Source organism: Mesoplodon mirus (genome assembly GCF_964341445.2).
Source record: "Mesoplodon mirus genome assembly, chromosome: 3".
NCBI classification, from domain to species: Eukaryota; Metazoa; Chordata; class Mammalia; order Artiodactyla; family Ziphiidae; genus Mesoplodon; species Mesoplodon mirus.
Window position 1 is genome coordinate 148,126,815 of NC_138978.1, and position 22,570 is coordinate 148,149,384.

Below are 22,570 nucleotides of genomic sequence, written 5' to 3' on the forward strand. Positions count from 1 at the left end.
TTCCACTTGGGTTCGCACATCCAGTAGGTGGGGGACCTCTCTGCCCTAACAAATGAGATCCCACTCCCAGGCCAACAGCCTCCAGCCCCAGCCAGCAACAGATACCTAGGACATACCAAATGCAAGACTTCAATCTTCTGACCCTTTGCCTGGCCTTAATGTCACACCCGCTGAGCAGGTAAGGGTGAGTCATGACCAAACAGGCCCGGCTCGTGTCCCCGCAGGGCCCCACCTGGAAGCCAGGAGGAGGCCACATCCTCTGGGGGGCAGGGGCTTGATCTGTACATTCCCACTTTCCCCAGCAAGACAGGCAGCTCATCTCTGTTCCCATTTAGCCTGACTTTTCAAAGGATGGGAGATTTACTAAAGAAACTGAATGCAGGCATCAGAGAATGGGATAATTGGATCCAGGTGGTATGTTTGGTTGGCTGTAAAAAGACCATGCCATTAGATGAATATTATTTGATAGGAAAAGTTTCTCCTTCTCTCCCTTTTTAAAGGTTTCCTGTGCAGGCAGGATGTCTCAGCCCAAGCCCAGCTGAAAGCTCTTCAGAGACGAGTTGGTGACACTCAATAGCCTTTCAACAGAGTTAACCATTTTCAGCCTTTGCCAGGAGCAGGCCCAGCTCTCCAGAGGACTTTAGTGCAGGCAAAGAGAAACTGGAGGATTTGCTTCCACCTCCAGCAAATGCAACAAGCCTGGGGCTTGTTAGCTGTACCTGCCTCGTGCGGGGCAAACAGATGAGAACACTGAGGCCACCGATTCACACACACACACCCATTGTCACCTGTTAGGGGTGGTGACAGTGCAAGTGTGGTTAGGTGTAGGTGAGTCTGAGCACACCTCTTCGAGACATTACTCCCCGATCTAACCTGCTCTCTTTTCCCTCTTGGCCAGATCACCAGGGTCCCTGTGGAATCCTGTGAACAGTACACAACTTGTGGGGAGTGCCTGAGCTCGGGGGACCCTCACTGTGGCTGGTGTGCCCTGCACAACATGTAAGTTTGGAACATGCTGGAAAAAACCTGGAATGCAGAAATCCAGGTACTTTCCTGGGAGTGTTGATGAAGGATGTGACATCAGTTTGTAGGGAGAGAGGGATTTCCCTCTTCTGAGCAGTAATTCTCATCGTGGTTGGAGTGCTGAGAACAGGAAGAGGAAAAGAGGCCATGGGTGGGCCTTCTTTCTAAGTGCAGTGCCTCTGCCTCTCTGTTTTTCATTTCACCTCCAAGATCTGATCCCCCACCCCCTCCCCCCAGGCCAGCTGCTCTGAAGTCTGTACCTTTTCTACAGGGAAGGGTAGTGGTGTTGGAAGAGCTCACAGGGGAAGTTGTAGAATCTCTAGGTTTCCCAAGAACCTCCTCAGTGTAGCCTGAACGAGGTGCCTCCTTCCTGGAGTTTGCACTAGAGTTGGGAAGCTTGGACTCCATTTAGCTGCTGTGTGACCCAGGATGGTCCACTGACAACTGTGGACCTCCATTTCCCCATCGCTAAATAGGGGTAATGCCTACCTCGCAGGTGAACTGTGAGGATTAAATGAAATAATAAATACTTTGGCAATAAGGAAGCTCAGGATAAGCTACACAAGTCAAAATAATTGTTATGGACGCAGAAGCCTTGGGAGGACCCTTCTGGCCTCATTAATTCCTGATTCCAAGAAGTCTGCATCTCACTCCAACTGGCCTCACATCCCTATTCAGATACATCCCCTGCCATTGAATACCAGCTCAATAGAAATGCAAAATCGCACTTAAACTTCCTAATTCGAAGTGCCCCAGAGGGAGAGGAGAGGGTGAAAACTCCAAAGGCAGGAGCTGGCTAGGAATTCTCTTCCCCAGTGGAGTTGGAAACTCCTTGGCTCCGTGCCAGCCGGCAAAGCATCCCCATAAAATGTGCAGAGTTTAGGGTGGAGGCGGAGGCGGAGGGCCAGAGTTCAGGGTCCTGCACAATAGCTCTTGGCTTCCAGCCTCTGCAGCAGGTGTTGGGAGGGCTATGGAGGGAGGGAGGGAAGCGGGCACCTCACAGATGCAAAATCCGGACTGGATTGGAGCCCACAGATACTGAGTTCCCTGCTTAGATTTGGAGGTAAGGGCCTCCCCCCAAAAGTTTTGCCAGAAATGCTCTCACCAGAACCCGGACAGTGAGGCGCCATTTAGGTCAGACCAGTGGTAAAGAAACTGACGCTGCTCCCACTATGCCCCCAGAATGGCAAAGGTGGCTACACTTGGGTTCCCTTCAGTGAGGCTGGCCTGACAGCCAGAAGGCTCTCTCACCTCAAGAGGATTTCTTTCTCCACAGAATCTGACAGCCACTCCCAGCTTCATGCCTTGTCCTGGGCTACCTGCCCTCTCACTGTGCGGTGGGTAGATCCGGCCATACTACCCACTCCCTGCTCTCCCTGCCAGTCTAGCCTCGATGTCCAAGTCTCCCGGAGGCCCCAGACCACCCCGTCATCCTCCTGGGCCAGGTCAGCTGGGGCTCCTAGAATGACCGGACCACATGAAGATAGTCTCAGATTTCCTCTGCCGTCTGAGCTCCTTCCCTGTCCTCACCTGCCAGGGCACACCTCTCCTTCCAGCAGCTCTGTTTGCCAAGAGCGCATGGGGAGCAAGCTTCCTCCAGGTTATACCCAGAGGTTTCTCTTCTTCTGGTCCCTCTCATCTTCACCAGCCCCTCCGGCAGTGCCCTCCCACCTGTCGCCATCCGCCTGCCTGGGTAACAGGAATGAGTGGATGGACGACCCCAGCTGCCAGGCCCACACACTGGATGTTAATGGAGGCAGAGGCCTGAGAGAAATTGCTCGAGAGCCTCTGGGTCCGGGGGGATTCGAAACCTTCCTGTCTCTGCTGTGTGCCTTGCTCTTGCAAGTGTGTTATTTTCTCAGAGGCTATTTATCTCTGTTAGGGCTGTTGCCATAAATAGTATGATAAAAAAGAGCCATTTCAGTGAGTCAATGAGATAAAGGCTCCAGTCAAGAGCTCACTTTAGAGCTATCTTAAGGATTCACTTAAACCTCAATAATTCTTTTCTTTGACAGCATTCATATTTAGATCCATTATGTGCCTGGAAAGGAAGAGGGGGGAGGGACTTCGGCGGGGTGGGGGGAGCTCGGGTGGGAATCTCAGCCTGGTTGTGGAATCTTGTAGTGTCCCCAGTGGCTCTTTGGTTGGAGAAGCACCAGCCCTGGAGCGTGTTCCCACGTGATTTAAGTGGCCACCAGATGTCCCTGTGTGCAGGCGTCACAGTGCCCACCTGCTGCTGTAGGCAGAGAAGCCAAGAACCAGAGATGAAGATGTGAGGAGAAGCGCCCACACATGCCTTCTGACTGGGGCAACCCTGCCTGCGACTCCCTGTCTGTCTCTCTCTTTCTCACCACAAACATTTATTGAAAATATACCATGGACAGGTAGAATAGCTCAATGCATAAAACATGGTCCCTGCCTTCAGAGAGTCATGAAACCAGCCACAAGATGACATGCATGCTGTCCCACACAGCTAAGACCCTGTCCAGGTTTTTAAATATCCCTGGAGGAGAATAATAATATTCAGAATCATCTTCATTAACATTGTTCTTAGAAGGACTAAGAACAGGCCATTTTCTAAACACTAGCTCGTTTAACACTTACAGCAAGCCTATGAGGTAGTATATTATCATCATTGGCCTCGGCATTCTACAGTTGGGGGAACTGAGGCGTGGAGAGATTAAGGAACTTGTCCAAGGGGCCACAGCTAGTAGGCTGTAGATCTGGGGTTAGAGCCCAGGCATCATGGCTCCAGAGTTCACATTTTTAGCCTCTTGCCTGCTACTTCTCACGTCCCCAACCTTCCCTCCCTCTCTCACTGAGCTTCCCGTAAAGGTGCTGTCCATCTAGAGCTATCTCACTGTTGTGGCCTCTCTCGTTGCGGAGCACAGGCTCCAGACGCGCAGGCCCAGCGGCCATGGCTCACGGGCCCAGCCGCTCTGCGGCATGTGGGATCTTCCCAGCCTGGGGCACGAACCCGTGTCCCTTGCCTCAGCAGGCGGACTCTCAACCACTGCGCCACCAGGGAAGCCCTAGAGCTATTTTTTATGTCTTAACCGCATCTCTTGTGTTGGCGGTCGATCCCACTTCTCTTAGTCTGACTTTAACTGCAATAGAGACCATCTGGGAGTCACCAGGCTCTCTGGGATAAGTGAATGTTGTCATGATAAGACGGACACAGGCCTCAGAGCAGCAAAGCCTTCTCACTTACCTTCAGGGGACCCTGGAGCCTCAAACAGATGGATCTCAGAGGCCTGACCTCTTGTGAATCTGTGTTTGTGACAGGTGCTCCCGCAGGGACAAGTGCCAGCGGGCCTGGGAACCTAATCGATTTGCTGCCAGCATCAGCCAGTGCATGAGCCTCGAGGTGCATCCCAGCAGCATCTCAGTGTCTGAGCACAGCCGGCTGGTGAGTAAACTCATCCGGAAGGTTGGAGGGGTGGGGTGTGGGACCGGCACAAGTGTGGGTGTGTTCCTTTAACACTTGCACAATGTAAATGGCTCACACTTTAAATGCTCCGAGGAAACTTAATATTTGTAGGAAAACTATGATAACTCTTATTGTAAAGGGCCTAGTCTTTCGCCATGCCCCTTGCAAATGCATTACCTATTGATCTGTTTTGTAAATCTAGATTTTGCATTTCGTAACAAACAGCTACAACATAATGCAATCCAATGCCATTCTTTGGTATATGGTGTATTTCAATCGTCCACTTGATACAGTCTCTCACAGAAACCTGGAGTTGCCTTTGTGCTTGTATATGTGAGAGAGACAGACAGGCAGACACAGAGAGACTGAGACTTAATTCACAGTATGTGCTTAGAATATTAAAAAGAATACAATGGTCCTTAACCACCTGTGGAGTTGCAACCCCAAATACTTCGTGTCCTCAGGCCCTGCACTATTATTTCATTCTGGAGGTTTTATGAGCATTCACAAATGTTAATTAGTTAATGAACCTTCCAAGACTTGCGTTCATTCATCCCCACCGGGAGGTTTTGGCTCCCATGGAGCTGCGGGAACAAACAGCAGAGTTTGTACCTAAGTCTCTCAGCCCCATGGAAACGAAACTGGGGCAGAGATTCAGCAGCAAACAAATGTATAGAAAGGCTAGGTGATAGCCATTGTGACTAAGAAATCCCTGCCAGGTGGGATGACAAAAGGAGACCTCCCTCCGTTAGGACTGGCCACTTGCAGGCCACAGGGTGTTGTCACCATGAACCCTCATGGGCACTCCCCACTGGGAGTCACATTTCTCACCTATTGTTTCAAATACCACTTAGATATTATATTGTGGTCACTTAGTACAACCCCATTTCCAAGTACACTGAATTCAGAGCAGCGTTTTACCATTAAATGATTTCTCAATCAACAGATTCTTCTGACACTCTGTGATATTTTTACCATTCAAAGGAAAGTGTTCAAACTTGAAAGGCCTGCAAACCACTGACCTAGATCACTGGAACCCTAAGAAACAGCAGACATCATCTGAGCCATTAGTGTCCACTTCCTGCCTTCCTCTGATCCCCTAAGCTCCCTGTGAGGCGACTGCCCTACTCTAGGGGAGCTGTCGGGGGGCAGAGAGCCAGAGAGGAACAGAGAATAGAAACTCTAGGAAACCCACCACCTTGGCAAGCAGACCCTAAATGACAGCCAGGCTGAGGAGCCAGCTGTCTTGCGCCAACCCGGTAAACTCCTTATAAACCTGCAGACTGGTGATACATGTTCTCCCACGAGCCAGGGCTAAGGTTTATTTGTGAAGGGCTCAGCTCATGACTTGCTCTCAAGTTTGCATGATTTCATGTCAAAATGAGCTGGGTCTGAGATGGGTTTGGGGACCTTTCCCCCTAGCATCCCTCCCTTCCCCTCCCCCCAGTGCTTTCTGCTGCTGGACAAGACTGAAACATTAATAGTATTAATAATAAAGACCCTGCACAACCCTCGCAGTGCTACTGTAATTGTTCAGTGTCAAAGCTAGAAGATCACCTGGACCAACAGCCTCTTTATTGATGAGGTCAGTGGAGATGAGTGAGCAAGTGGGCAATGGCAGGGCCAGGCCCGGAGCCCAGGTCTCCTGAGCCCCAAGGGCTCTTCCTACAGCATCATCCCTTTGCTCCTCCCACAGCTCAGCCTGGTTGTGAGTGATGCTCCCGATCTGTCTGCGGGCATCTCCTGTGCCTTTGGGAACCTGACAGAGGTAGAGGGACAGGTATCTGGGAGCCAGGTCATCTGCATCTCACCAGGGCCCAAGGTTGTCCCTGTCATCCCTCTGGATCAAGGTAAGAAGTGTCTGCCATGAGAGTCATATGCTAGGGGCTGCCCTACCAGGGTGGCCAAGAGAAGAGGACCCAGGGGACAGGGTGGCAAGTACCAGCACAGACTGACTGACAGCTGCCTGACTAGGTCTCCTTATGCCAGACACCAACAGGGCTTATAAACTTGTTTGAGTTTGAAAGCAAACTGTCATGCCCCAAAGCAAAATTCAGGAAGAGGGAAATCCCTTGCTCCCATTTGGGTTAAGCCTGCACACAGTGCATAAAGATTTTTTCCAGACTTCCCTTCCCTTCGAGGAATGTCAGTGGCTTCAGCCAGCGGTTTTCAGCGGGTTCTCTCCATAGAACTGGGGGCTTTTAGGGCTTTTGACCTGATATTTCTTTTCTTTTTTTTTTTTTTGAATTTTTGAATTTTATTTATTTTTTTATACAGCAGGTTCTTGTTAGTCATCAAGTTTATACACATCAGTGTATGCATGTCAATCCCAATCTCCCAATTCATCACACCACCACCCCGCCCCCGCCCCGCCACTTTCCCCCTTTGGTCTCCATATGTTTGTTCCCTACATCTGTGTCTCAATTTCTGCCCTGCAAACCAGTTCATCTGTACCATTTTTCTAGGTTCCACATATATGCGTTAATATACGATATTTGTTTTTCTTTTTCTGACTTACTTCACTCTGTATGACAGTCTCTGGATCCATCCACATCTCTACAAATGACCCAATTTCATCCTGCTATTTCTTTTTTTTTAAATTTTTATTCTATATCGATGACCTGATATTTCTGACAGTAACTGAACATATTTGACCAAGCAGGGGACTCTGTGGGATCTGATCCATTACCTCCTCCCTAAGAGGGGGCTGGGGGTGTCTGGGTCTCAGTGATGGGCTGGTCATCAGCAGGATGAAAGGGAGTCTCTTGAAAGAAGATTCAAGAAGGTTCCATCTACCATCGGTGCCCCAGGGGAGCCCTGGAGTAGCTGAATGATTTACCCTCAGTCTCTCCACTGTTCCCCAGATTTGTAACCTTCTCCTTTTTTTTCCTTTTTCCAGACTGGTTTGGGCTAGAGCTGCAGCTGAGATCCAAGGAGACAGGAAAGATATTCGTGGGCACCGAGTTCAAGTTCTACAACTGCAGCGCCCACCAACTGTAAGCACACCCCTCGCAGCACTAGTAATTGTTCAGTATCAAAGCCAGAGGATCACCTAGACCAACGTCCTTCTATAGGGATGAGGTCGGGAGAAATTAGTGAGTAAGCGGGTCACGGCAGGGCCAGGCCAGGAGGAGTCTTGCCCTGGGTCTGGATATGAGTGTGGGGTTTTTCTAAGTTCCCTTAGAACAAGAATCATATTGTATTCACCTCACAGTCTCCCAGTTGGACCTGGCACATTGTCTGGAAGAGAGTAAGCTCTCCATAACTGTTACTTTTCAGCTATATTCCATTTATTCGGTTATATTAAACCGAATGGCTTCACTCTCCACAGCCTCTGATCTCATTCAGTCTCCCTTGCAACACACCCCACCCTCAACTCTCAAACTAAGAGTTAAAAGAGGGTTTGAAGTAAAAACAAAGGTCATGGCTCAGGACCCAGAAGAAAAGTTCTCCATTTTATACCAATTGGTGGTGGATTTGAACATGGAGACTGACAACCAGTGGAGCTTGGACACATCATCCATGACCACATGAAGAAGGGACTCAGAGATGAGGAAATAGCCTCACCCAGCACTCAAATAAAGGACTCAGGCTGGGAGAGGGAGAGGAAGCTTTAAACTATACTGTGGTCCAAACTGAGCCTTCAACTTTTCAAGGAGGAGGGGAAAACCAGACCCAACCACCAGCCCTCAGAAGGGCTTAAGTGCAGCCCAGCTGACCTCACCAGCCATCTCCAGCAGCAGAATGCCTATCAATTGAGTGCCCTTGGCTGTGAGATGCAACAGCTGCGCAGGAAGCTGGGAACATTTCATAAGTAAAAAGCAGGGCCAGGAGTGGAGGAGGGAGAGACCCATACTTAGTTTCTGCTGGTTCCTCTCTCGAAGTGAAACTGAGATTCCTTCCATACCGTCTGGAAACTCATGCACCATTTGATTTAGAAAGAGGGAAACGCATCTCTATAATAGGGCCACATAAGGGCCATGTGACCCTGGTCAATCAACAAGGAGAGAGATCAAGCAACAGCTCCATGACAGAAGGAGCAGTACCTGAGAATATTCTGTGGACCCATCCTTCCCATTGCCCAGGGCAGGAACAACCTGAGGACTCCAGCAGTATCAAGTCTGAGGGTCTAGGCTGTGGGCACGATGGGCCCAGCAGTCCATGTGGGGAGAGGGTCTGTTTGCAGCTAAGCCCTAACGGAATTTAGCCATCAAAATAGGCAAATGAGCCTCCTTAGTCTCCTCTTTTCTGGTCTTGATTTTTCATGATTAGAATCATCTTCTAGAGTTCTAGGGTCTCCACAGTAGCTAAGGAAAGAGACGTACCTGAGCCCCATTTGGCCAAATCAATAGATGTGCTGAGAAAGACAGAACAAGTGGTAAAAATAGCCCGGGAGGAAGCAAGGCAGGGCAGTATGTGGCTGAAGCTGGAATGAATAAAATTGCCCCCTACCCACTGCATTCCAATCCCATTTTGTTGGGAAATGCAAGCATCTTGGAGAGTGAACTTCCCACAACACAGCAGTGAAGGAATACATTGTTTGTGAGAGCATCCACATCTCCATGGAAACTCAGTGTGATGTCACCACTTTCAACCATATTGCCATGGCAATGGAGATGCTGTCACAGGCAACAAGTGTTAGCAGAAAAACAAAGCAGGTATCCTTGACACTAAAGATTCCATTTTATTGCAAAACACTATCTTACCCTTCTTTACTCCTGGCATTCACAGTTAAAACTCACAGAGTCAAGTTCAATTCTTTCCTTTTACTATGGTACACTGAGGCCCATAGGGTATAAGTGCTGCAACAAAAGTCACAAAATTAGCCAATGGAAGAACCTGTTCTAAAACCCTGATCTCGTCATCCTTGATCCATTTTCATGATTTACTTGCTGAATCATAAGATGTTAGCAAGAAGCAATCCATCTGGGCTAGTTTCAGGAAGAAAATAACTAGGGGCATATCTAGAAGGGGATAAAAATATTTGGCATGGAGAAGAAGTGTAGATGGGCTAACGCACCCAATCCACTGTGGAGTATTAGCCAGTGACCCCTGGATCAAGCCCCATCCGCCCAAATGTCATCAGAGCTCCCACCAGGTGGCGCCAGATTGCAGACCTGGCCGTGTCCCTTCCAGGTTGGTCTAGTTGTGAGAGGCTAGACTAGAGGATCTGGCAAGAAGCAGGAAGAACAACCCTACCTGCAAAACCCGTTTCCCTGACAGTGGTCTGATCACACACAGAGAACCTAGATGATACACACAGCCTCCAGGGGAAACCAGAGGGAAAGAAGTGCTCACTCACACTGGGGAGAAAGACAGAAGCCACACACGTAGCCTGTTGCTATCTATGCCTGGCTACCTGGAGAGTGGGACAAAGTTATCATTTAATACCGTTTACTCCCCCAAAACTCAGAAACACGGGTGGTATGAGCCAATCATTAACACTCCAATGTGATTTAAGAGCTTGAAATAACAGGTGATTTAAGCACTTAAAAATAATACATTTAGCATTGTAAATAGTTTTCACAATCATGTCCTATACATTATCTCGTTTGACACGAAACACCCCATGGAGTAGACAGGAAAGTCTTAGTACAGACAGATGAAGAAATTCCGAGTCAGAAGGTAACGTACTTACTCAGGGTGACCCCAGTGGCAGTGACAGAGACAAAACTGCAACCAGATCTGCCCAATTTCTATCCCTGCGCTCTTTGGGCGATTCTGTCTTTATTTTTTTAATTTTACTTATTTTTATACAGCAGGTTCTTATTAGTTATCTGTTTTATACATATTAGTGTATATATGTCAACCCCAATCTCCCAGTTCATCCCACCCCAGCGATTCTGTCTTATAAGTAGTGGTATGCTGGCAAATGTTTAACTATCAGAAATCAGGGGAAAAACTTATTATATGGCGTTTTCCAATTTCTATAGCATAAATACTCCCTCCATGGCTAATTTCCAGCTGCTATCATGATGCCAACCGCTTGTAAAATTCCTGAAAATATGAATAATTGGCTGTCATGAGCTGATGCAGACCAGCTCTAGCACACCACTGGTTTCTAAGTTACATTATTCCCACTCTGAACACATTTTTCTCTCAATTTTCTGGTCCCGTGAACATCTTAGAGGGATAAGCCACCATTCTCAGGGCTGGGGATGCCCCACCAATCTACCCCTCCGAGAGTGAGCTAGGATAACAGACTTCCTTCATGACACATGGGCTACCAGGCACCCTTACCTTCCCTGTCTGCTCCCTTCTCTTTGCCTCTTACTGTCTCTATCCTTGCAGGTGCCTGTCTTGTGTCAACAGCGCCTTCCGCTGCCATTGGTGCAAATACCGAAACCTCTGTACTCATGACCCCACCACCTGCTCCTTCCAGGAGGGCCGGATCAACATTTCAGAGGTAAGCATAGCTCACCCTGGCACAGCAGCAGCCCCAGTGAATCTGAGTGGTCCTCCTTTTTCAGATGGTCCGTCCAACAGCTTGGCCATCTCCTTGCCCTGGTCCATGTTGGTCTTCTTCCCAGAGATGTTAGAAAGCCCTGGTATTATAAAGCTAAAAAAAGTGGCAGCAAATACCCCAGAGAAGGAGAAGTGTGCCATATTTGCTAGACTCCTAAGATTGTGTGCATTCAAAAGCTTGAGGGGACCTGAGGGTTGAGGCTGAAAGTTTAGAGGAAATATATCCAACCGAACAGGCCCCATGGTCCAGAAGAGTGTAGTGGATGGTGTTTGTTCTTTGACTCTAAGCCCTTTGCTTGGCTACAGACATAGTCTAGTTCAATAGAACATTCACTCTCAGCCACTCTTTCATGCCAACCTCCCTTCCTAGTCTAAAATTCAGTGATTCTTTGACTCTGGTATGTGACTGTGTGGGTGGCCTTACAGATGAGAGAGGCAGTCAACTGGTGAAAAGAACCAGGCCTTGCTAAAAGTCCCATTTTCTTATATAGTCGAAGTGCCATCCCTAAGGCCAGACCCACCTTTGTCATCAACACAGTGCCATATCAGATTTCTTCTCTTTCCAATGTATATCCCACCCAGTGATATTTCCTTGAGGTTGACTTTCTTACAAATTCATAGCAGGCCCAAGCCTGCTGGGTCAGTGTCTAATGTTTTTCATGCCCCAGAGTGACCAGTAGGTGAGTTTGAACAACTATAGAGACCTTACGTATTCCCACAAATGCACAGATGTATAAATATACATTCACCTCTCGTTCCGCCTTTTAGAAAATCCGCAAATGTAAATAGGTGACAGTGTAGCATTTGCAAATACTGCTATGGCCTTTATATGTCTCCCTCTTGCACTAGGCTACAGGCTCCTTAAAGGCAAGGATTACATATTATCTTTAAATCCTCAGTGGCTTTTTCAGTGAAAGTCTGTAGCATGCATGCATGAAAGCATAGAGGGACCAATGACCACTTTATCCAAATGCCATTGATAGGAAGTGTTCCTTGGAGCTACTTGTCTAAGATTTCAAGAAATAGAGTCTTTTCTGTCTCCTAATCTGGGTAGAAGTACTGGTTGCTTCCATGCATAAACACGAGAAAGTAAGCCTTGATATACAGGTCAGCATGATGTACAATTTAAATACCTTATCATTTTATTTGTCAATTATACCTCAGTAAAGCTACATTTAAAAAAAATTTTAATTTAAGAAGAAAGTAGACCTTGAAAGGTTTCCCAGACACTCACACACACACACACAACCATGAATTCTTTTGAGCTCCTGAAACAATATGTGTTATATTCAGCCAGAAAAAGTGGAGTTTGCCTGTCTTGAAAAAGAGACACACAGATGGTGCGCACAGGCGGTATTTAAGGCAGACCCAACCACAGGTGCCTCAGCAGGATGGAACCAGTTACCTAGTGCCCTGAAAACTTTTCAAGGAAGGCTTTTCCTCTGGCCAGTCTGTATGCTTTGATGTAGCTGACCAGAAAGCTCCACCCTGGTCTTAGTGGACACTGGAAATTAATCCCAGCCCTGGGATTCTGCAAGAGGATGAGGCTGCTTTCAGGCCAATCTTCTTACCCAGAGGAAAGGACCCATGAGCCAAGGGTATGGTGGGAGAGGGCGTGTGCCCAGCTTGGGTGTCAATAGAAGAACGGCCTAGGGAGGCAAGGGGGCCAGGGCAGGGCTGTGCAGAGACGAAGGGTGGGCAGTGAAAGGTCATGGGAAACAGTCTCAGAAACTGACCTTCACAGTGGCCACTTCTAACCTCCAAAGTCTGTTAATAAAATAAATCGAGAGGACCACAGAATGCAGAGAGAGAGTGTGACGTGCAGGTCCAGACAAGAAGGAGCAGCTGCTTCATTTTCATCTGGCTGCCGCGCTCCCCTGGGCAAAGAGAAACCCGAAGCCAAGCCTGACAGGACCCAACGGGCAGCTGGAGTGAGGGCAGGAGAGGTGTCAGACAGAGCGAGACCAGTAACTCTGCCCCGTGTGGAGGCTGAAGGGCTGAGGCCCAGAGGTTAATTGAAATCATGCTGCCTCCCTCTCGCCCTTTAGAAGTCACTGGAACACAGCTCCCTCTCAGCCACGGGTGACTCAAGAATTCCAGAGGACTGGGCCTGGGAGAAGCTGTTGCCATCCCAAGTCAGGATTAAATTAATACCGAAAGAGCCCTGGGGGGAAAAGCCAGAGGCTTCCCATCTCCTTGTTCATTTCCTCCCTTAATGTCTGTTCCTTGAGGTGAGAGAGATGCCTTTGTCTCCCCTCACCTCCCCCTCGCCCTGCTGACATGCACTAGCCAGCAGGACCCCAGAGACTGGGTGTGGGTGAGGGTGCTCCGGAGCTCCTGACTTTACTCAGGAAAGGAAATAGGGCGCAAGTTCCGAGGTGGTTGCCAGGGCCACAGCCACTCCCATGTCCTTTCTCAGCAAACAGCTCCCAGACCCTGCTCTGTCCTGTCCAAAGCTCCGCTTTGCGGGGGAACCCCGTTCCTGAAAATGTGGGGAACAGCAAAGGTGCACGTGGCCGGCTCGAGTGAGGTTCCCCTTACTCAGTTAAGAGTCCTGCCTATGTCCTCAGGTTCTTCTGGGGACTGGAAATCCCTTAGGTGCCTCTTTGGGGCTCCTAGAATATCTCTTTTCCACTTCCAGTAATGGCCCCCCAACTTTTTGTTGTTGTTGCGGTACGCGGGCCTCTCACTGTTGTGGCCTCTCCGTTGCGGAGCACAGGCTCCGGACGCGCAGGCTCAGCGGCCATGGCTCATGGGCCCAGCCGCTCCGCAGCATGTGGGATCTTCCCGGACCGGGGCACGAACCCGTGTCCCCTGCATCGGCAGGCGGACTCTCAACCACTGCGCCACCAGGGAAGCCCAAGGGCCCCCCAACTTTTAATCAAAATTTTACATCTCTCTTCTTCCTAGAAACAATGTATAACTGATTAGCTCCATTGATGTGTATAGTAACATTAATGTATCACACATTTGCATTTCTCTCACTTGTGACAGGAGGGTGGGGGATGGGGGGACCAGTGGCATCAGCATCACTTGGGAACTTGTTAGAAATTCAAATTCTTGGGCCTCATCCCAGATTAGGCTGAAGATTGAGAACCACTGACATATGGCATCTCAGTTGATTCTCACAACAGACCTGCAGTTTCACATAATTCATATTTGACAGATGTAGTCACCAAGATGCTAAAAACTGGGGGTTTTGCCCAAGGCTACAGAGAACTCAGGCATCCAAAAAAGTAGAGTACAGGATGCTTTCTCCAGAAAATCAGAACGGGTCTGCTTGTCTATTTCCACGGTCGCAGCCACACTTGTGGGCCTAACCCCAACCTAGCCCTGCCCCGTTGGTCATGAGGGACCCTCACAAATCCATCCCCACAGATGGAGAAATTGCCCATGGAATACAGGTCAGTAGTGCTACTTCCAGATGCAAAGGCAACCAGGACATGAGATGAATCTGCCTACTTCTTTCCAGAGGGCTGATGGACCAATCCCACACTTGGTCCCGATAACCAAGAACCACTGCGCTAGAGTGAATGCAATTCAAACTAAAAGTATTTGTAGTTAACATTTATTGGGTGCTTATTATATATACAACATTATACATGTACATTTTTATCTCATTTAATTTTAACTACTCTATGAAGTGGATTCTATCATAGATGAATAAGTTGATAGGTTTAAACAAGTTTCCTATGATCCTCACATAAATGCAGAAGTCATGGTTCAGTGTTCCCAAGCTGGTTCTAAGGAGGTTGAAGTCCTCTGATGCTGTGTTCACGTACACATGCGAGAAATATGCAGTAGTAACGTTGACATGGTTGACCCAGTTTATCACCACTTACAACAGACCTTCCTGTCCCTCTTGCCTGCAGTCTAGGGTTGTCAGGTATCACAGGCCCCATTTTATAGATGAGGAAGCTGAATTTCAATTGCACCGTCTCTTGAGCTCTTTTAAAGTAACGAGCCAAAGCTTTCCCCCACTCAGAGCACAGCAGATCTCTGATGAGGTCCCAGAAATCTGGGCCTCCCTGGACCCGATCAAGCTGTGACATGGTGTTTGCAAGTGGGTGTGCGCAGGAGTATGTATGGCTTTCAGCTTTAGAAGCTCATCTCCCTCCATGGCTAAACCAGGCCTAGTGAGATGTAGATACACATATCTTCTTGACGCCCTGTCCCAGAGGAAAGACAGAACCAAATAAATCCGATTAGCTTCCCAGGATGCTGGCTGTTCTCTCTCTTTGAAGTCCAGCTGGTGAAGATAATGTCATTTCCACATGGGAGAAGTCGTTTCTGAGGGCTGAAGGGTCCCCAGCGCTAAAAGCTGGAGAAGCACAGCTAAACAGGGTGGATCATGCGGCCCAAAGGTTCGTACACAGGGCTGCTGTGCCAGGGTCCTGCCCTCCCTCTGGTCGTGTCTCCTCCTCCACAGCTCACCCCTCCCCTGGGATGTTCCCCAGCAGGACATCTGCTCATCTTGATAGAAACTCAGATTGCTGCCAAGGAGGGCTATCCTGCTGCCAGTTAGCCTAGAGGCAGAAGGAGTAAGATGACCTACAGAGGTCATTCAGGAGACTGGGCGGGTCTGCAGAAGCAATGGGGATTCCAACAATGCTCACAACAGTCTTCACATGCTGCAGAAAAAGCCTACCATGACTATTTGCTCTCTTGTTCTTGGGACAGGAACTGTGTGCATGCATGTGTGTGTACTCACAGAAGCAAACAGCTTGGGAGTGGCCTTATTGTATCTAATGAAACCCATCACCTTCCTAAAGCCCCAGAGGTATTGAAGTTCTAACAACTTGGCAATGTTCAGGCTGCCGGCTCTCCTGCACCTGCCTTCAGCCCTCACCACTGCCATTTCCACCTAAGACTCGCTGCTCCCTCAAGATATTCACCAGAACAATCTCACAACCCAAAGAGTCTGTATATCCCTGTATTTCCTAGGAAGAAGAGTGTACCTGGGCACCAGCCATGTCTTCCCTTTGCCCTAGAGAAGGGAAGGAAGGATGCTATTCCATCTGGCCTGAGAGAAACAGACAAAAAACAAGCAAAGCCTAAGGCATTCTTTTCTCCTGGGGCAATCTTGGAAGCCTGTTTAGGCGTTTGGAAAGCCCCTAATCATCATCCTTCAATTTAGTCCCAAAAAGTCTGAAAGTCTGACCAGGGGAATTTTTTCTAAAATTGTAGAATCTCTTTAAAAAACTCATAAAAGTACTCATAAAGTCTCCTTATGATTCTCCACCTTCCAGGCACAGCCCAAAGGATGAGGGTGTGTGTGGGGTGTGTATTTGTGTGTTTGTGTATATACACATGCATACATATATTTTATGTCATAGTTAAAAGGATTCTACAATCTTGTTTACAAACCTAAGACATTGTACTCCCAAAAGTACATCTTTAAGACTCCGCTCATGAAATTTGAATTTGTTCTCTGAGCTCATTAGAGATGAAAAAACAACTGATCACCCTTTACAATATATCAGCTAGTTCTTTTTTTTTCTTTTCTTTTTTAAACTGCCTCAGTTTTAATTTCTAATACAGTAAACAAAAGTTCTTGAGGTCCTTAACAATTTTTTTCTTACTAGTTTTTTTAAACAAATTTGTTTATTTTATTTATTTATTTTTGGCTGCGTTGGGTCTTCGTTGCTGCGCGCGAGCTTTCTCTAGTTGCGGCGAGCGGGGGCTACTCTTCGTTGCGGTGCGCGGGCCTCTCACTGCGGTGGCCCCCTCCCCGCGCCCCCGTTGCAGAACATGGGCTCTAGGCGTGCGGACTCAGTAGTTGTGGCTCTCGGGCTCTAGAGCACAAGCCCAGCAGCCGTGGCGCACAGGCTTTGTTGCTCTGCGGCATGTGGCGTCTTCCCGGACCATGGCTCGAACCTGTGTCCCCTCCTTGGTGCATCTGTTGTCATCTGTCGGTGAACAGAAGCCACTGCCTGAGTACCACGTGCATACCCCAAAACACCACGCAACACTGTCCTGGCTGCCTTCCGTGCCACCGCCGCCGTCCCGCAGGCTCCTGCCAAAACTTTTCCATTAATCCCCAGATCCCTATCAACTAGTTCTGATTCTGAATACCTGTTCTCTCCCTCTCTCTCTTACGGGTATACACACACACATGCACACACACACAGACACACCCTCATTATACCTCAGTCTTATTTCTAGTCTAAATTTAAATTCTAATTTTTTAGACTCAATGGGAGTTTTTTAGCCACTAACAGGAAATAGTATCTCCTTTTCAATGGGATGCCTGGGTTTCCCTAAAGTGGTGTTCATTTTTTTTTTTCTTGGCTATAAATACATGAGAGACTGTCAAGAGTGTCCGTGGGGATTGAAAGTAAAAGTGCAGTAAAGAGCAAGTTTATGAGTTGGCAGCTTGAGTGACTGACTTCTAAACAGGGACCCATCTGTTCTGAGGTTGCCTTATGCTCCTGTCTCCTGTGGAAAACTTGCCTGCTTGATATCCTCACATGCAGTCGCTGAGAGATGGCACCGTGACCCGTGAGGTTCCGCCTGACCCTCCTAGATAGGTTTCTGTGGGAAACTTCTCCTGGACCCAGCTTTTCATAAATCCTCAGGATTCCTTAATAGATATAGATGTTCCAATTTAGTAATCCTGTGACTCCAGAAACAATGACCATTTCCAAGCCCAGCTTCGGGAATCAAACTCCTGCTCAAGTCTCTAGATGTCCAGAAAGCAGGACTTTACCTCATCTCTAAAAAATCTAGGAAATTGGAGCCAAATGGAAAGTTTGAGATCGTTTTGTCTGTTGCTTTATTTTCTTATATTCCATTTACCCTCCCACAAGCAATGACTACATGTCAGGAATTCGGATAAAGCCTGGGGATACGGAGGCAAATAAGATGCAGCCTAATCCTCAAGGCTCACAGACCAATAAGGAAGACACGTCAATGAGAAACTGCAATTCTGAGGGCTAAATGCGATCGGGGAGAGTATCCGTAACCCATCCTGAGGGCCAGTGCAGGGAAAGAGTCAGGGATGGCTTTACAAAGAAGGAGCTGCAGGGTTGAGTTTGAAGGCTAATTAAGAGGTAATCAGCTAAAGAGGGCTGAGTCAGGGGCCAGGAGGAAGATTTCGGGGGGTGGAAGGGGAGTGTTTCTGGTGGAGAGAAAAGCATCTTCAAAGAATCAGAGGTTGATAAGTGAGGGAGATGGTCCCTCAGGACTAACCTTAAATTCCTCCGCGGTATGGCTGGCCCACGATGCCCAAGAATCACAGGGTAAGAAGGAGGCAGGGGCCAAATCATGAAGGGAAGGGCTTGCTCCTGCGGCCACTGCCTAAGCCCACACTGAGCGAGAAGCCCATGGCTAAGGCAGTCCATTGTTTCACATTCCTGTGGCACCAAAGGCTTCTTACCAGGTATGCCTCAGGCATTAGAAGAGGGACCATTTATTGTTCCAGACTGTCCCGCACCTTGAGGAAGTTCAGCATCCTGCCCCACACCCAGCACTAAATGCCAGTAGCGCCCTCTGCAGGGTAGCAACATACCAACACACACACACACACACCCCACCTTCCCATAGGCTCCCTCTGAGAACCACCACCACCACCACCACGGAGGGGAAGGGGACAGGGAAAGGGGTGCCTTCAAGACGTTGCCCAGTTGATCCCCGGACACAGGAAGTGATTGCACATGGAGGAGGCTGTGTGTTCTCATTTCCAGAGGCCACTGGGCAATGTCTTCCTGGAGAGGGAGAAAATGGGCAGGGGGTGGAACTGTCAAGAGGTGGTCATTTGACCTCTGGTGGAGAAGCAGCCTCTAGAAGAAGAACTGAGGAACATCACTCTCCTCCTCTCTTCCTCCCTCTCTCATGGTCCTTCCCACAAACCCTCCACACCAAGACTTTATTTTTTGTTTTGTTTTCCAAAGCAATATGGTCTTCATGCAAGGCTTGGTAATGAAGTGAGATAAAAAGCCAGAGCAAGTGTTTAGAGCGTTGCTGGGAGGGCTTGATCCACCTCCTGGAAAGGCCACTCAGTCGGCGCTGGGAAGCTGAGGCTTCCGATAACAGATCACCTTGGGCAGGGACAGTGCAAGAGGGGTGGGGAGCCGGAGCTGGGGGACAGATGAAACCCAGAGGTGGGGGGTCCAGGCTGGGGACAGGGACGCGGGGAGCATCTTTTATCCTGTGTCTCAGGAGATAAAATCCACAACCTGCCATGCCGGGGCTTGAAAATTAATTCCTAAATTGTAACACGCACACCAGATACAGGACAACTTGTGGGATGGGGATGATGATATCGAGGCCCGGGAGCTAAGAGATAGGTTTCATATTCCCTGCTGACTCCATGTGCCCCTTAAATGAGGTACATCCTTGTGGGCAGCCCGCCTGGATGCAAGAGGGTATGGCCTGGCATGGAAGGCCTGTCCACCGCCTGGGCTTGGGGAGCAGGGAGGTATGAGCCAGGACAGACCAGATGGAGGCTCTCTGCTTGTTCCCCAGGACTGTCCCCAGCTGGTGCCCACGGAGGAGATCCTGATACCCGTCGGGGAAGTAAAACCAATCACCCTCAAGGCTCGAAACCTGCCCCAGCCTCAGTCCGGCCAGCGAGGCTATGAGTGCGTCCTCAACATACAGGGGGCCATCCACCGGGTCCCCGCCCTGCGCTTCAACAGCTCCAGCGTCCAGTGCCAGAACAGCTCGGTAAGCGCACCAGGGCAGGGCTTTCTCTCACACCTGAGCCACAGCCTCAGCCTGGCCTGCCCCGGCTTCCAGAACCCTCCGGGTCCACAGGCTGACCCACGTCTCCAGGGACAGAGCAGTGTGCAGGCCCCAGGGTCCCTCAACAGAGCAAAGCAGGTTGATAGTGACGGGGGTGGTGGAGGGCTGTGAGGACCCTCCTGGCATAAGCTGAGAGCTTTGTGCCCTTTCTGAGTTGAAAGAGTACTTCTTGGCCTTTGGTGAAACTTCAGCCAACGCCAGTCAACTTGACCCCAAACCCCGTCCGCGTTCAGGGAGTGGATCCACTGGAGGGCAGGGCACCACGCGGGAGGAGAGCTGCAGAAGAGATCAGCGCAAGTGGAACTAGAGTGGCACGGGGGGGGGGGGAGGAGGAGGAAGCCGTGAACCCCAAGAGCAGCAAGGGTTAAACCAATCCCGAATGCCAGACAGAAAGCACGAGGTGTTTAATTACACTACTAGGCCCAGAGAAGATCTTTTCATCTGCCAGCTCCGTCTCCCACCAGCTCTGGGGGGTCAGCTGGGAGATGGGGGGGACGTGACAAAGGTGACAGAGGTGCTGAGGGAAGGTAATTCGCCCGGGCGAGATAAAGAGAATCTGGGCCTCTTATCAGGGAGCTGTCAGATTCCCAGTCATGGGCACTTGATGAAATTTGTAATCGGTAGAAGGCCGCCAAGCACCCGGGGAAGGTGGGAGATGAGAAAGCAGTGGAGCACAACAAAGGGAGGAAGGGCCGGAGTGACGGGCCCTGGGACCTAAGTGACCGGGCAGTCCCCACAGAGGGGATTCCCACAGAGGCTCAGGGGCTGGGCCACCAGTGGGGCTGTTTCTGATGTGTCTGAGAGCTTGAGAGTCCCTCGGTGGGATCAGCATGGGAGAAAGTCCACTCCCAGCCACAGCCTGGGGGCCTTAAATGGCAGAGCCGATCAGATCTGTGCCCCGAGAGCTCTGGGCACTTTCCCTAGTGAACTGTTGACCAAAGTAAGGCTCACATGCAGAAAGAAAGGGCCACCACAGGGCCTGGCCAACCAACCGAGGCACCGCTGAGTGTTACACACGTGCTGAGCTCAGGGCTCTGTGGGATTTACAGAGGGGCATGTGGACTTTCTAAAGAGACTAGACTTTCATGTGAAAAGATGCAAAGCAGCTCCCAGGAAGTGCCTGGTTAAAGACAGAAACACCAGGGGACGGAGAGGATGGGGAGGGCTGGGAGGGATGGCAGAGAAGACACCTGGGGAAGGTGAGTCTGAGCTACACTAGGAGAGTAAAGGTGGTGAAGGGTGGAGGCTGTCGGGGGAGGGAAGAATTCTTAGGAGACATGAACTGAACACATACAGAGAGGGGCTTGGGCGGGTGTGCTTGGAGACAGGTGCTTCAAAGATTCTGGAGGAGAAGTGGAAGAGAAGTTTGGAGAACTAAGCTTGGATGGGATTATAGGGGGTATTGAATGCCAACTAAGGGGTTCGAGCTGGATCTTGTTGGCATTAATGACTAGCAGTTGGGGGGAAGACACTATAGGGATAATGTGAACGGCGCATGGGGTTCCTGTTTCTCCCTCTGGTCCTCTCTCAACCCAGAGGGAACCAGAGTCCCTGGTTTCTTTCCTGGTCCCCTGAGATAGCAGCAGCATCCCCGCCGCCCTGTGATAGAAAGCCTCCTGAGCGTGTACCTCTGCCCCTCTCCCCACAGTATCAGTACGACGGGATGGACATCAGCAACCTGGCCGTGGACTTTGCTGTGGTGTGGAATGGCAATTTCATCATTGACAACCCTCAGGACCTGAAAGGTAAGCAGCTACTTCCAGGTAGAATTTTGATCTTTCTGTGACCCTGGGAAAGACTGGGGCTGGAAGGATCAGAGCCGGCCAGCTGCTGTGCCATGAATAATACACTCCCTCTGTCAGCGTAATTCTTCAGAGGATCCTAAAGCAACATTTGGCGCCATCAAAGGAGTCCTGTTGGGAACCCTGTTTTTATTACAACCAGAGCATCCGCCGGGCGGCTGCCGGTTCATCACGTTTTCCTTTGGCTCCCAGAGACTTTGAAGTGTCTGTGGAACCTGACCAGGAGAGCAGCAGGCAGGAATGTCCTGCCAGTTTCCCTGGAAATGGAGATATTATTTCCAATCAGGTTCTGGTTCCCCTGTCCTTGGCCCCAGTCACTGCACAAGGAAGGTTTGAAAGGCGGCTCTCCGGTCCTGAGGTGGACGGGAGGGACCAGCTTGCTGACTCGAGGGCACAGCTGTTGCAAGGAAGCTCAGGAAGGAGCTGGGCTGATGCAGGAGGGGGTGTTCCATGAGGCCACCTCATTCATGTCCTACACACCCACGTGGAGGTCCTCCTGGGTGCAGGCAGGCTGCCCGCAGTACAGCATTCCTCCCAGATCTCAAGAATGACAAAAGTGACTCCAGTTTGATGAGCACTCTGGCTAGGCACTCACTAAGTGGCTTATTTGAGATTATTTTCCTAATCATCACAACAACTCTGAAGGGTATGTACCAGTATTATCCTCATTTTATAGATAATGAAACTGAGACCCAAAGAAGTTGAGATGGACCAAGACTGTTCACTTTGGCAACATATACACTAAAATTGGAACGATGCAGAGGTCAGCATGACCCCCGCACAAAGATGCTGCAAACTCACGAAGCATTCCATGTTTTTAAGACAAAGACTGTGTAGTATAACTTATATGTGGAACCTGAGAAAAAATGTCCAACTCACAGAAACAGAGTAGAAAAGTGGTTGCCAGGGGTTTGAGGGAGTTGGAGAAATAGGGAGAGGTTGGTAACAGGGTACAAACTTCCAGTTATAAGATGAATAAGGTCTGAGGATCTAATGTATAACATGGTGGCTCTAGTTGGTAACACTGTATTACATAATTGAAATTTGCTAAGAGAGTAGAACTTAAATGTTCTTAACACATATATATGTGTGTATATATATATAT

General features: G+C 49.3%; 1 protein-coding gene across 1 annotated transcript in view; it reads left to right on the forward strand.

The window, feature by feature from the left end:
* Positions 1-22,570, forward strand: part of PLXNA2 (plexin A2) — a 219,296-nt gene that overhangs the window by 139,474 nt on the left and 57,252 nt on the right. Inside the window, exons 5-11 of the mRNA XM_082613496.1 lie at positions 899-999; positions 4,309-4,432; positions 6,150-6,303; positions 7,353-7,449; positions 10,745-10,859; positions 19,385-19,585; positions 21,312-21,408. Of these exons, the coding sequence (XP_082469622.1) occupies positions 899-999; positions 4,309-4,432; positions 6,150-6,303; positions 7,353-7,449; positions 10,745-10,859; positions 19,385-19,585; positions 21,312-21,408 (889 nt within the window). The remainder of the gene's footprint in view (positions 1-898; positions 1,000-4,308; positions 4,433-6,149; positions 6,304-7,352; positions 7,450-10,744; positions 10,860-19,384; positions 19,586-21,311; positions 21,409-22,570) is intronic.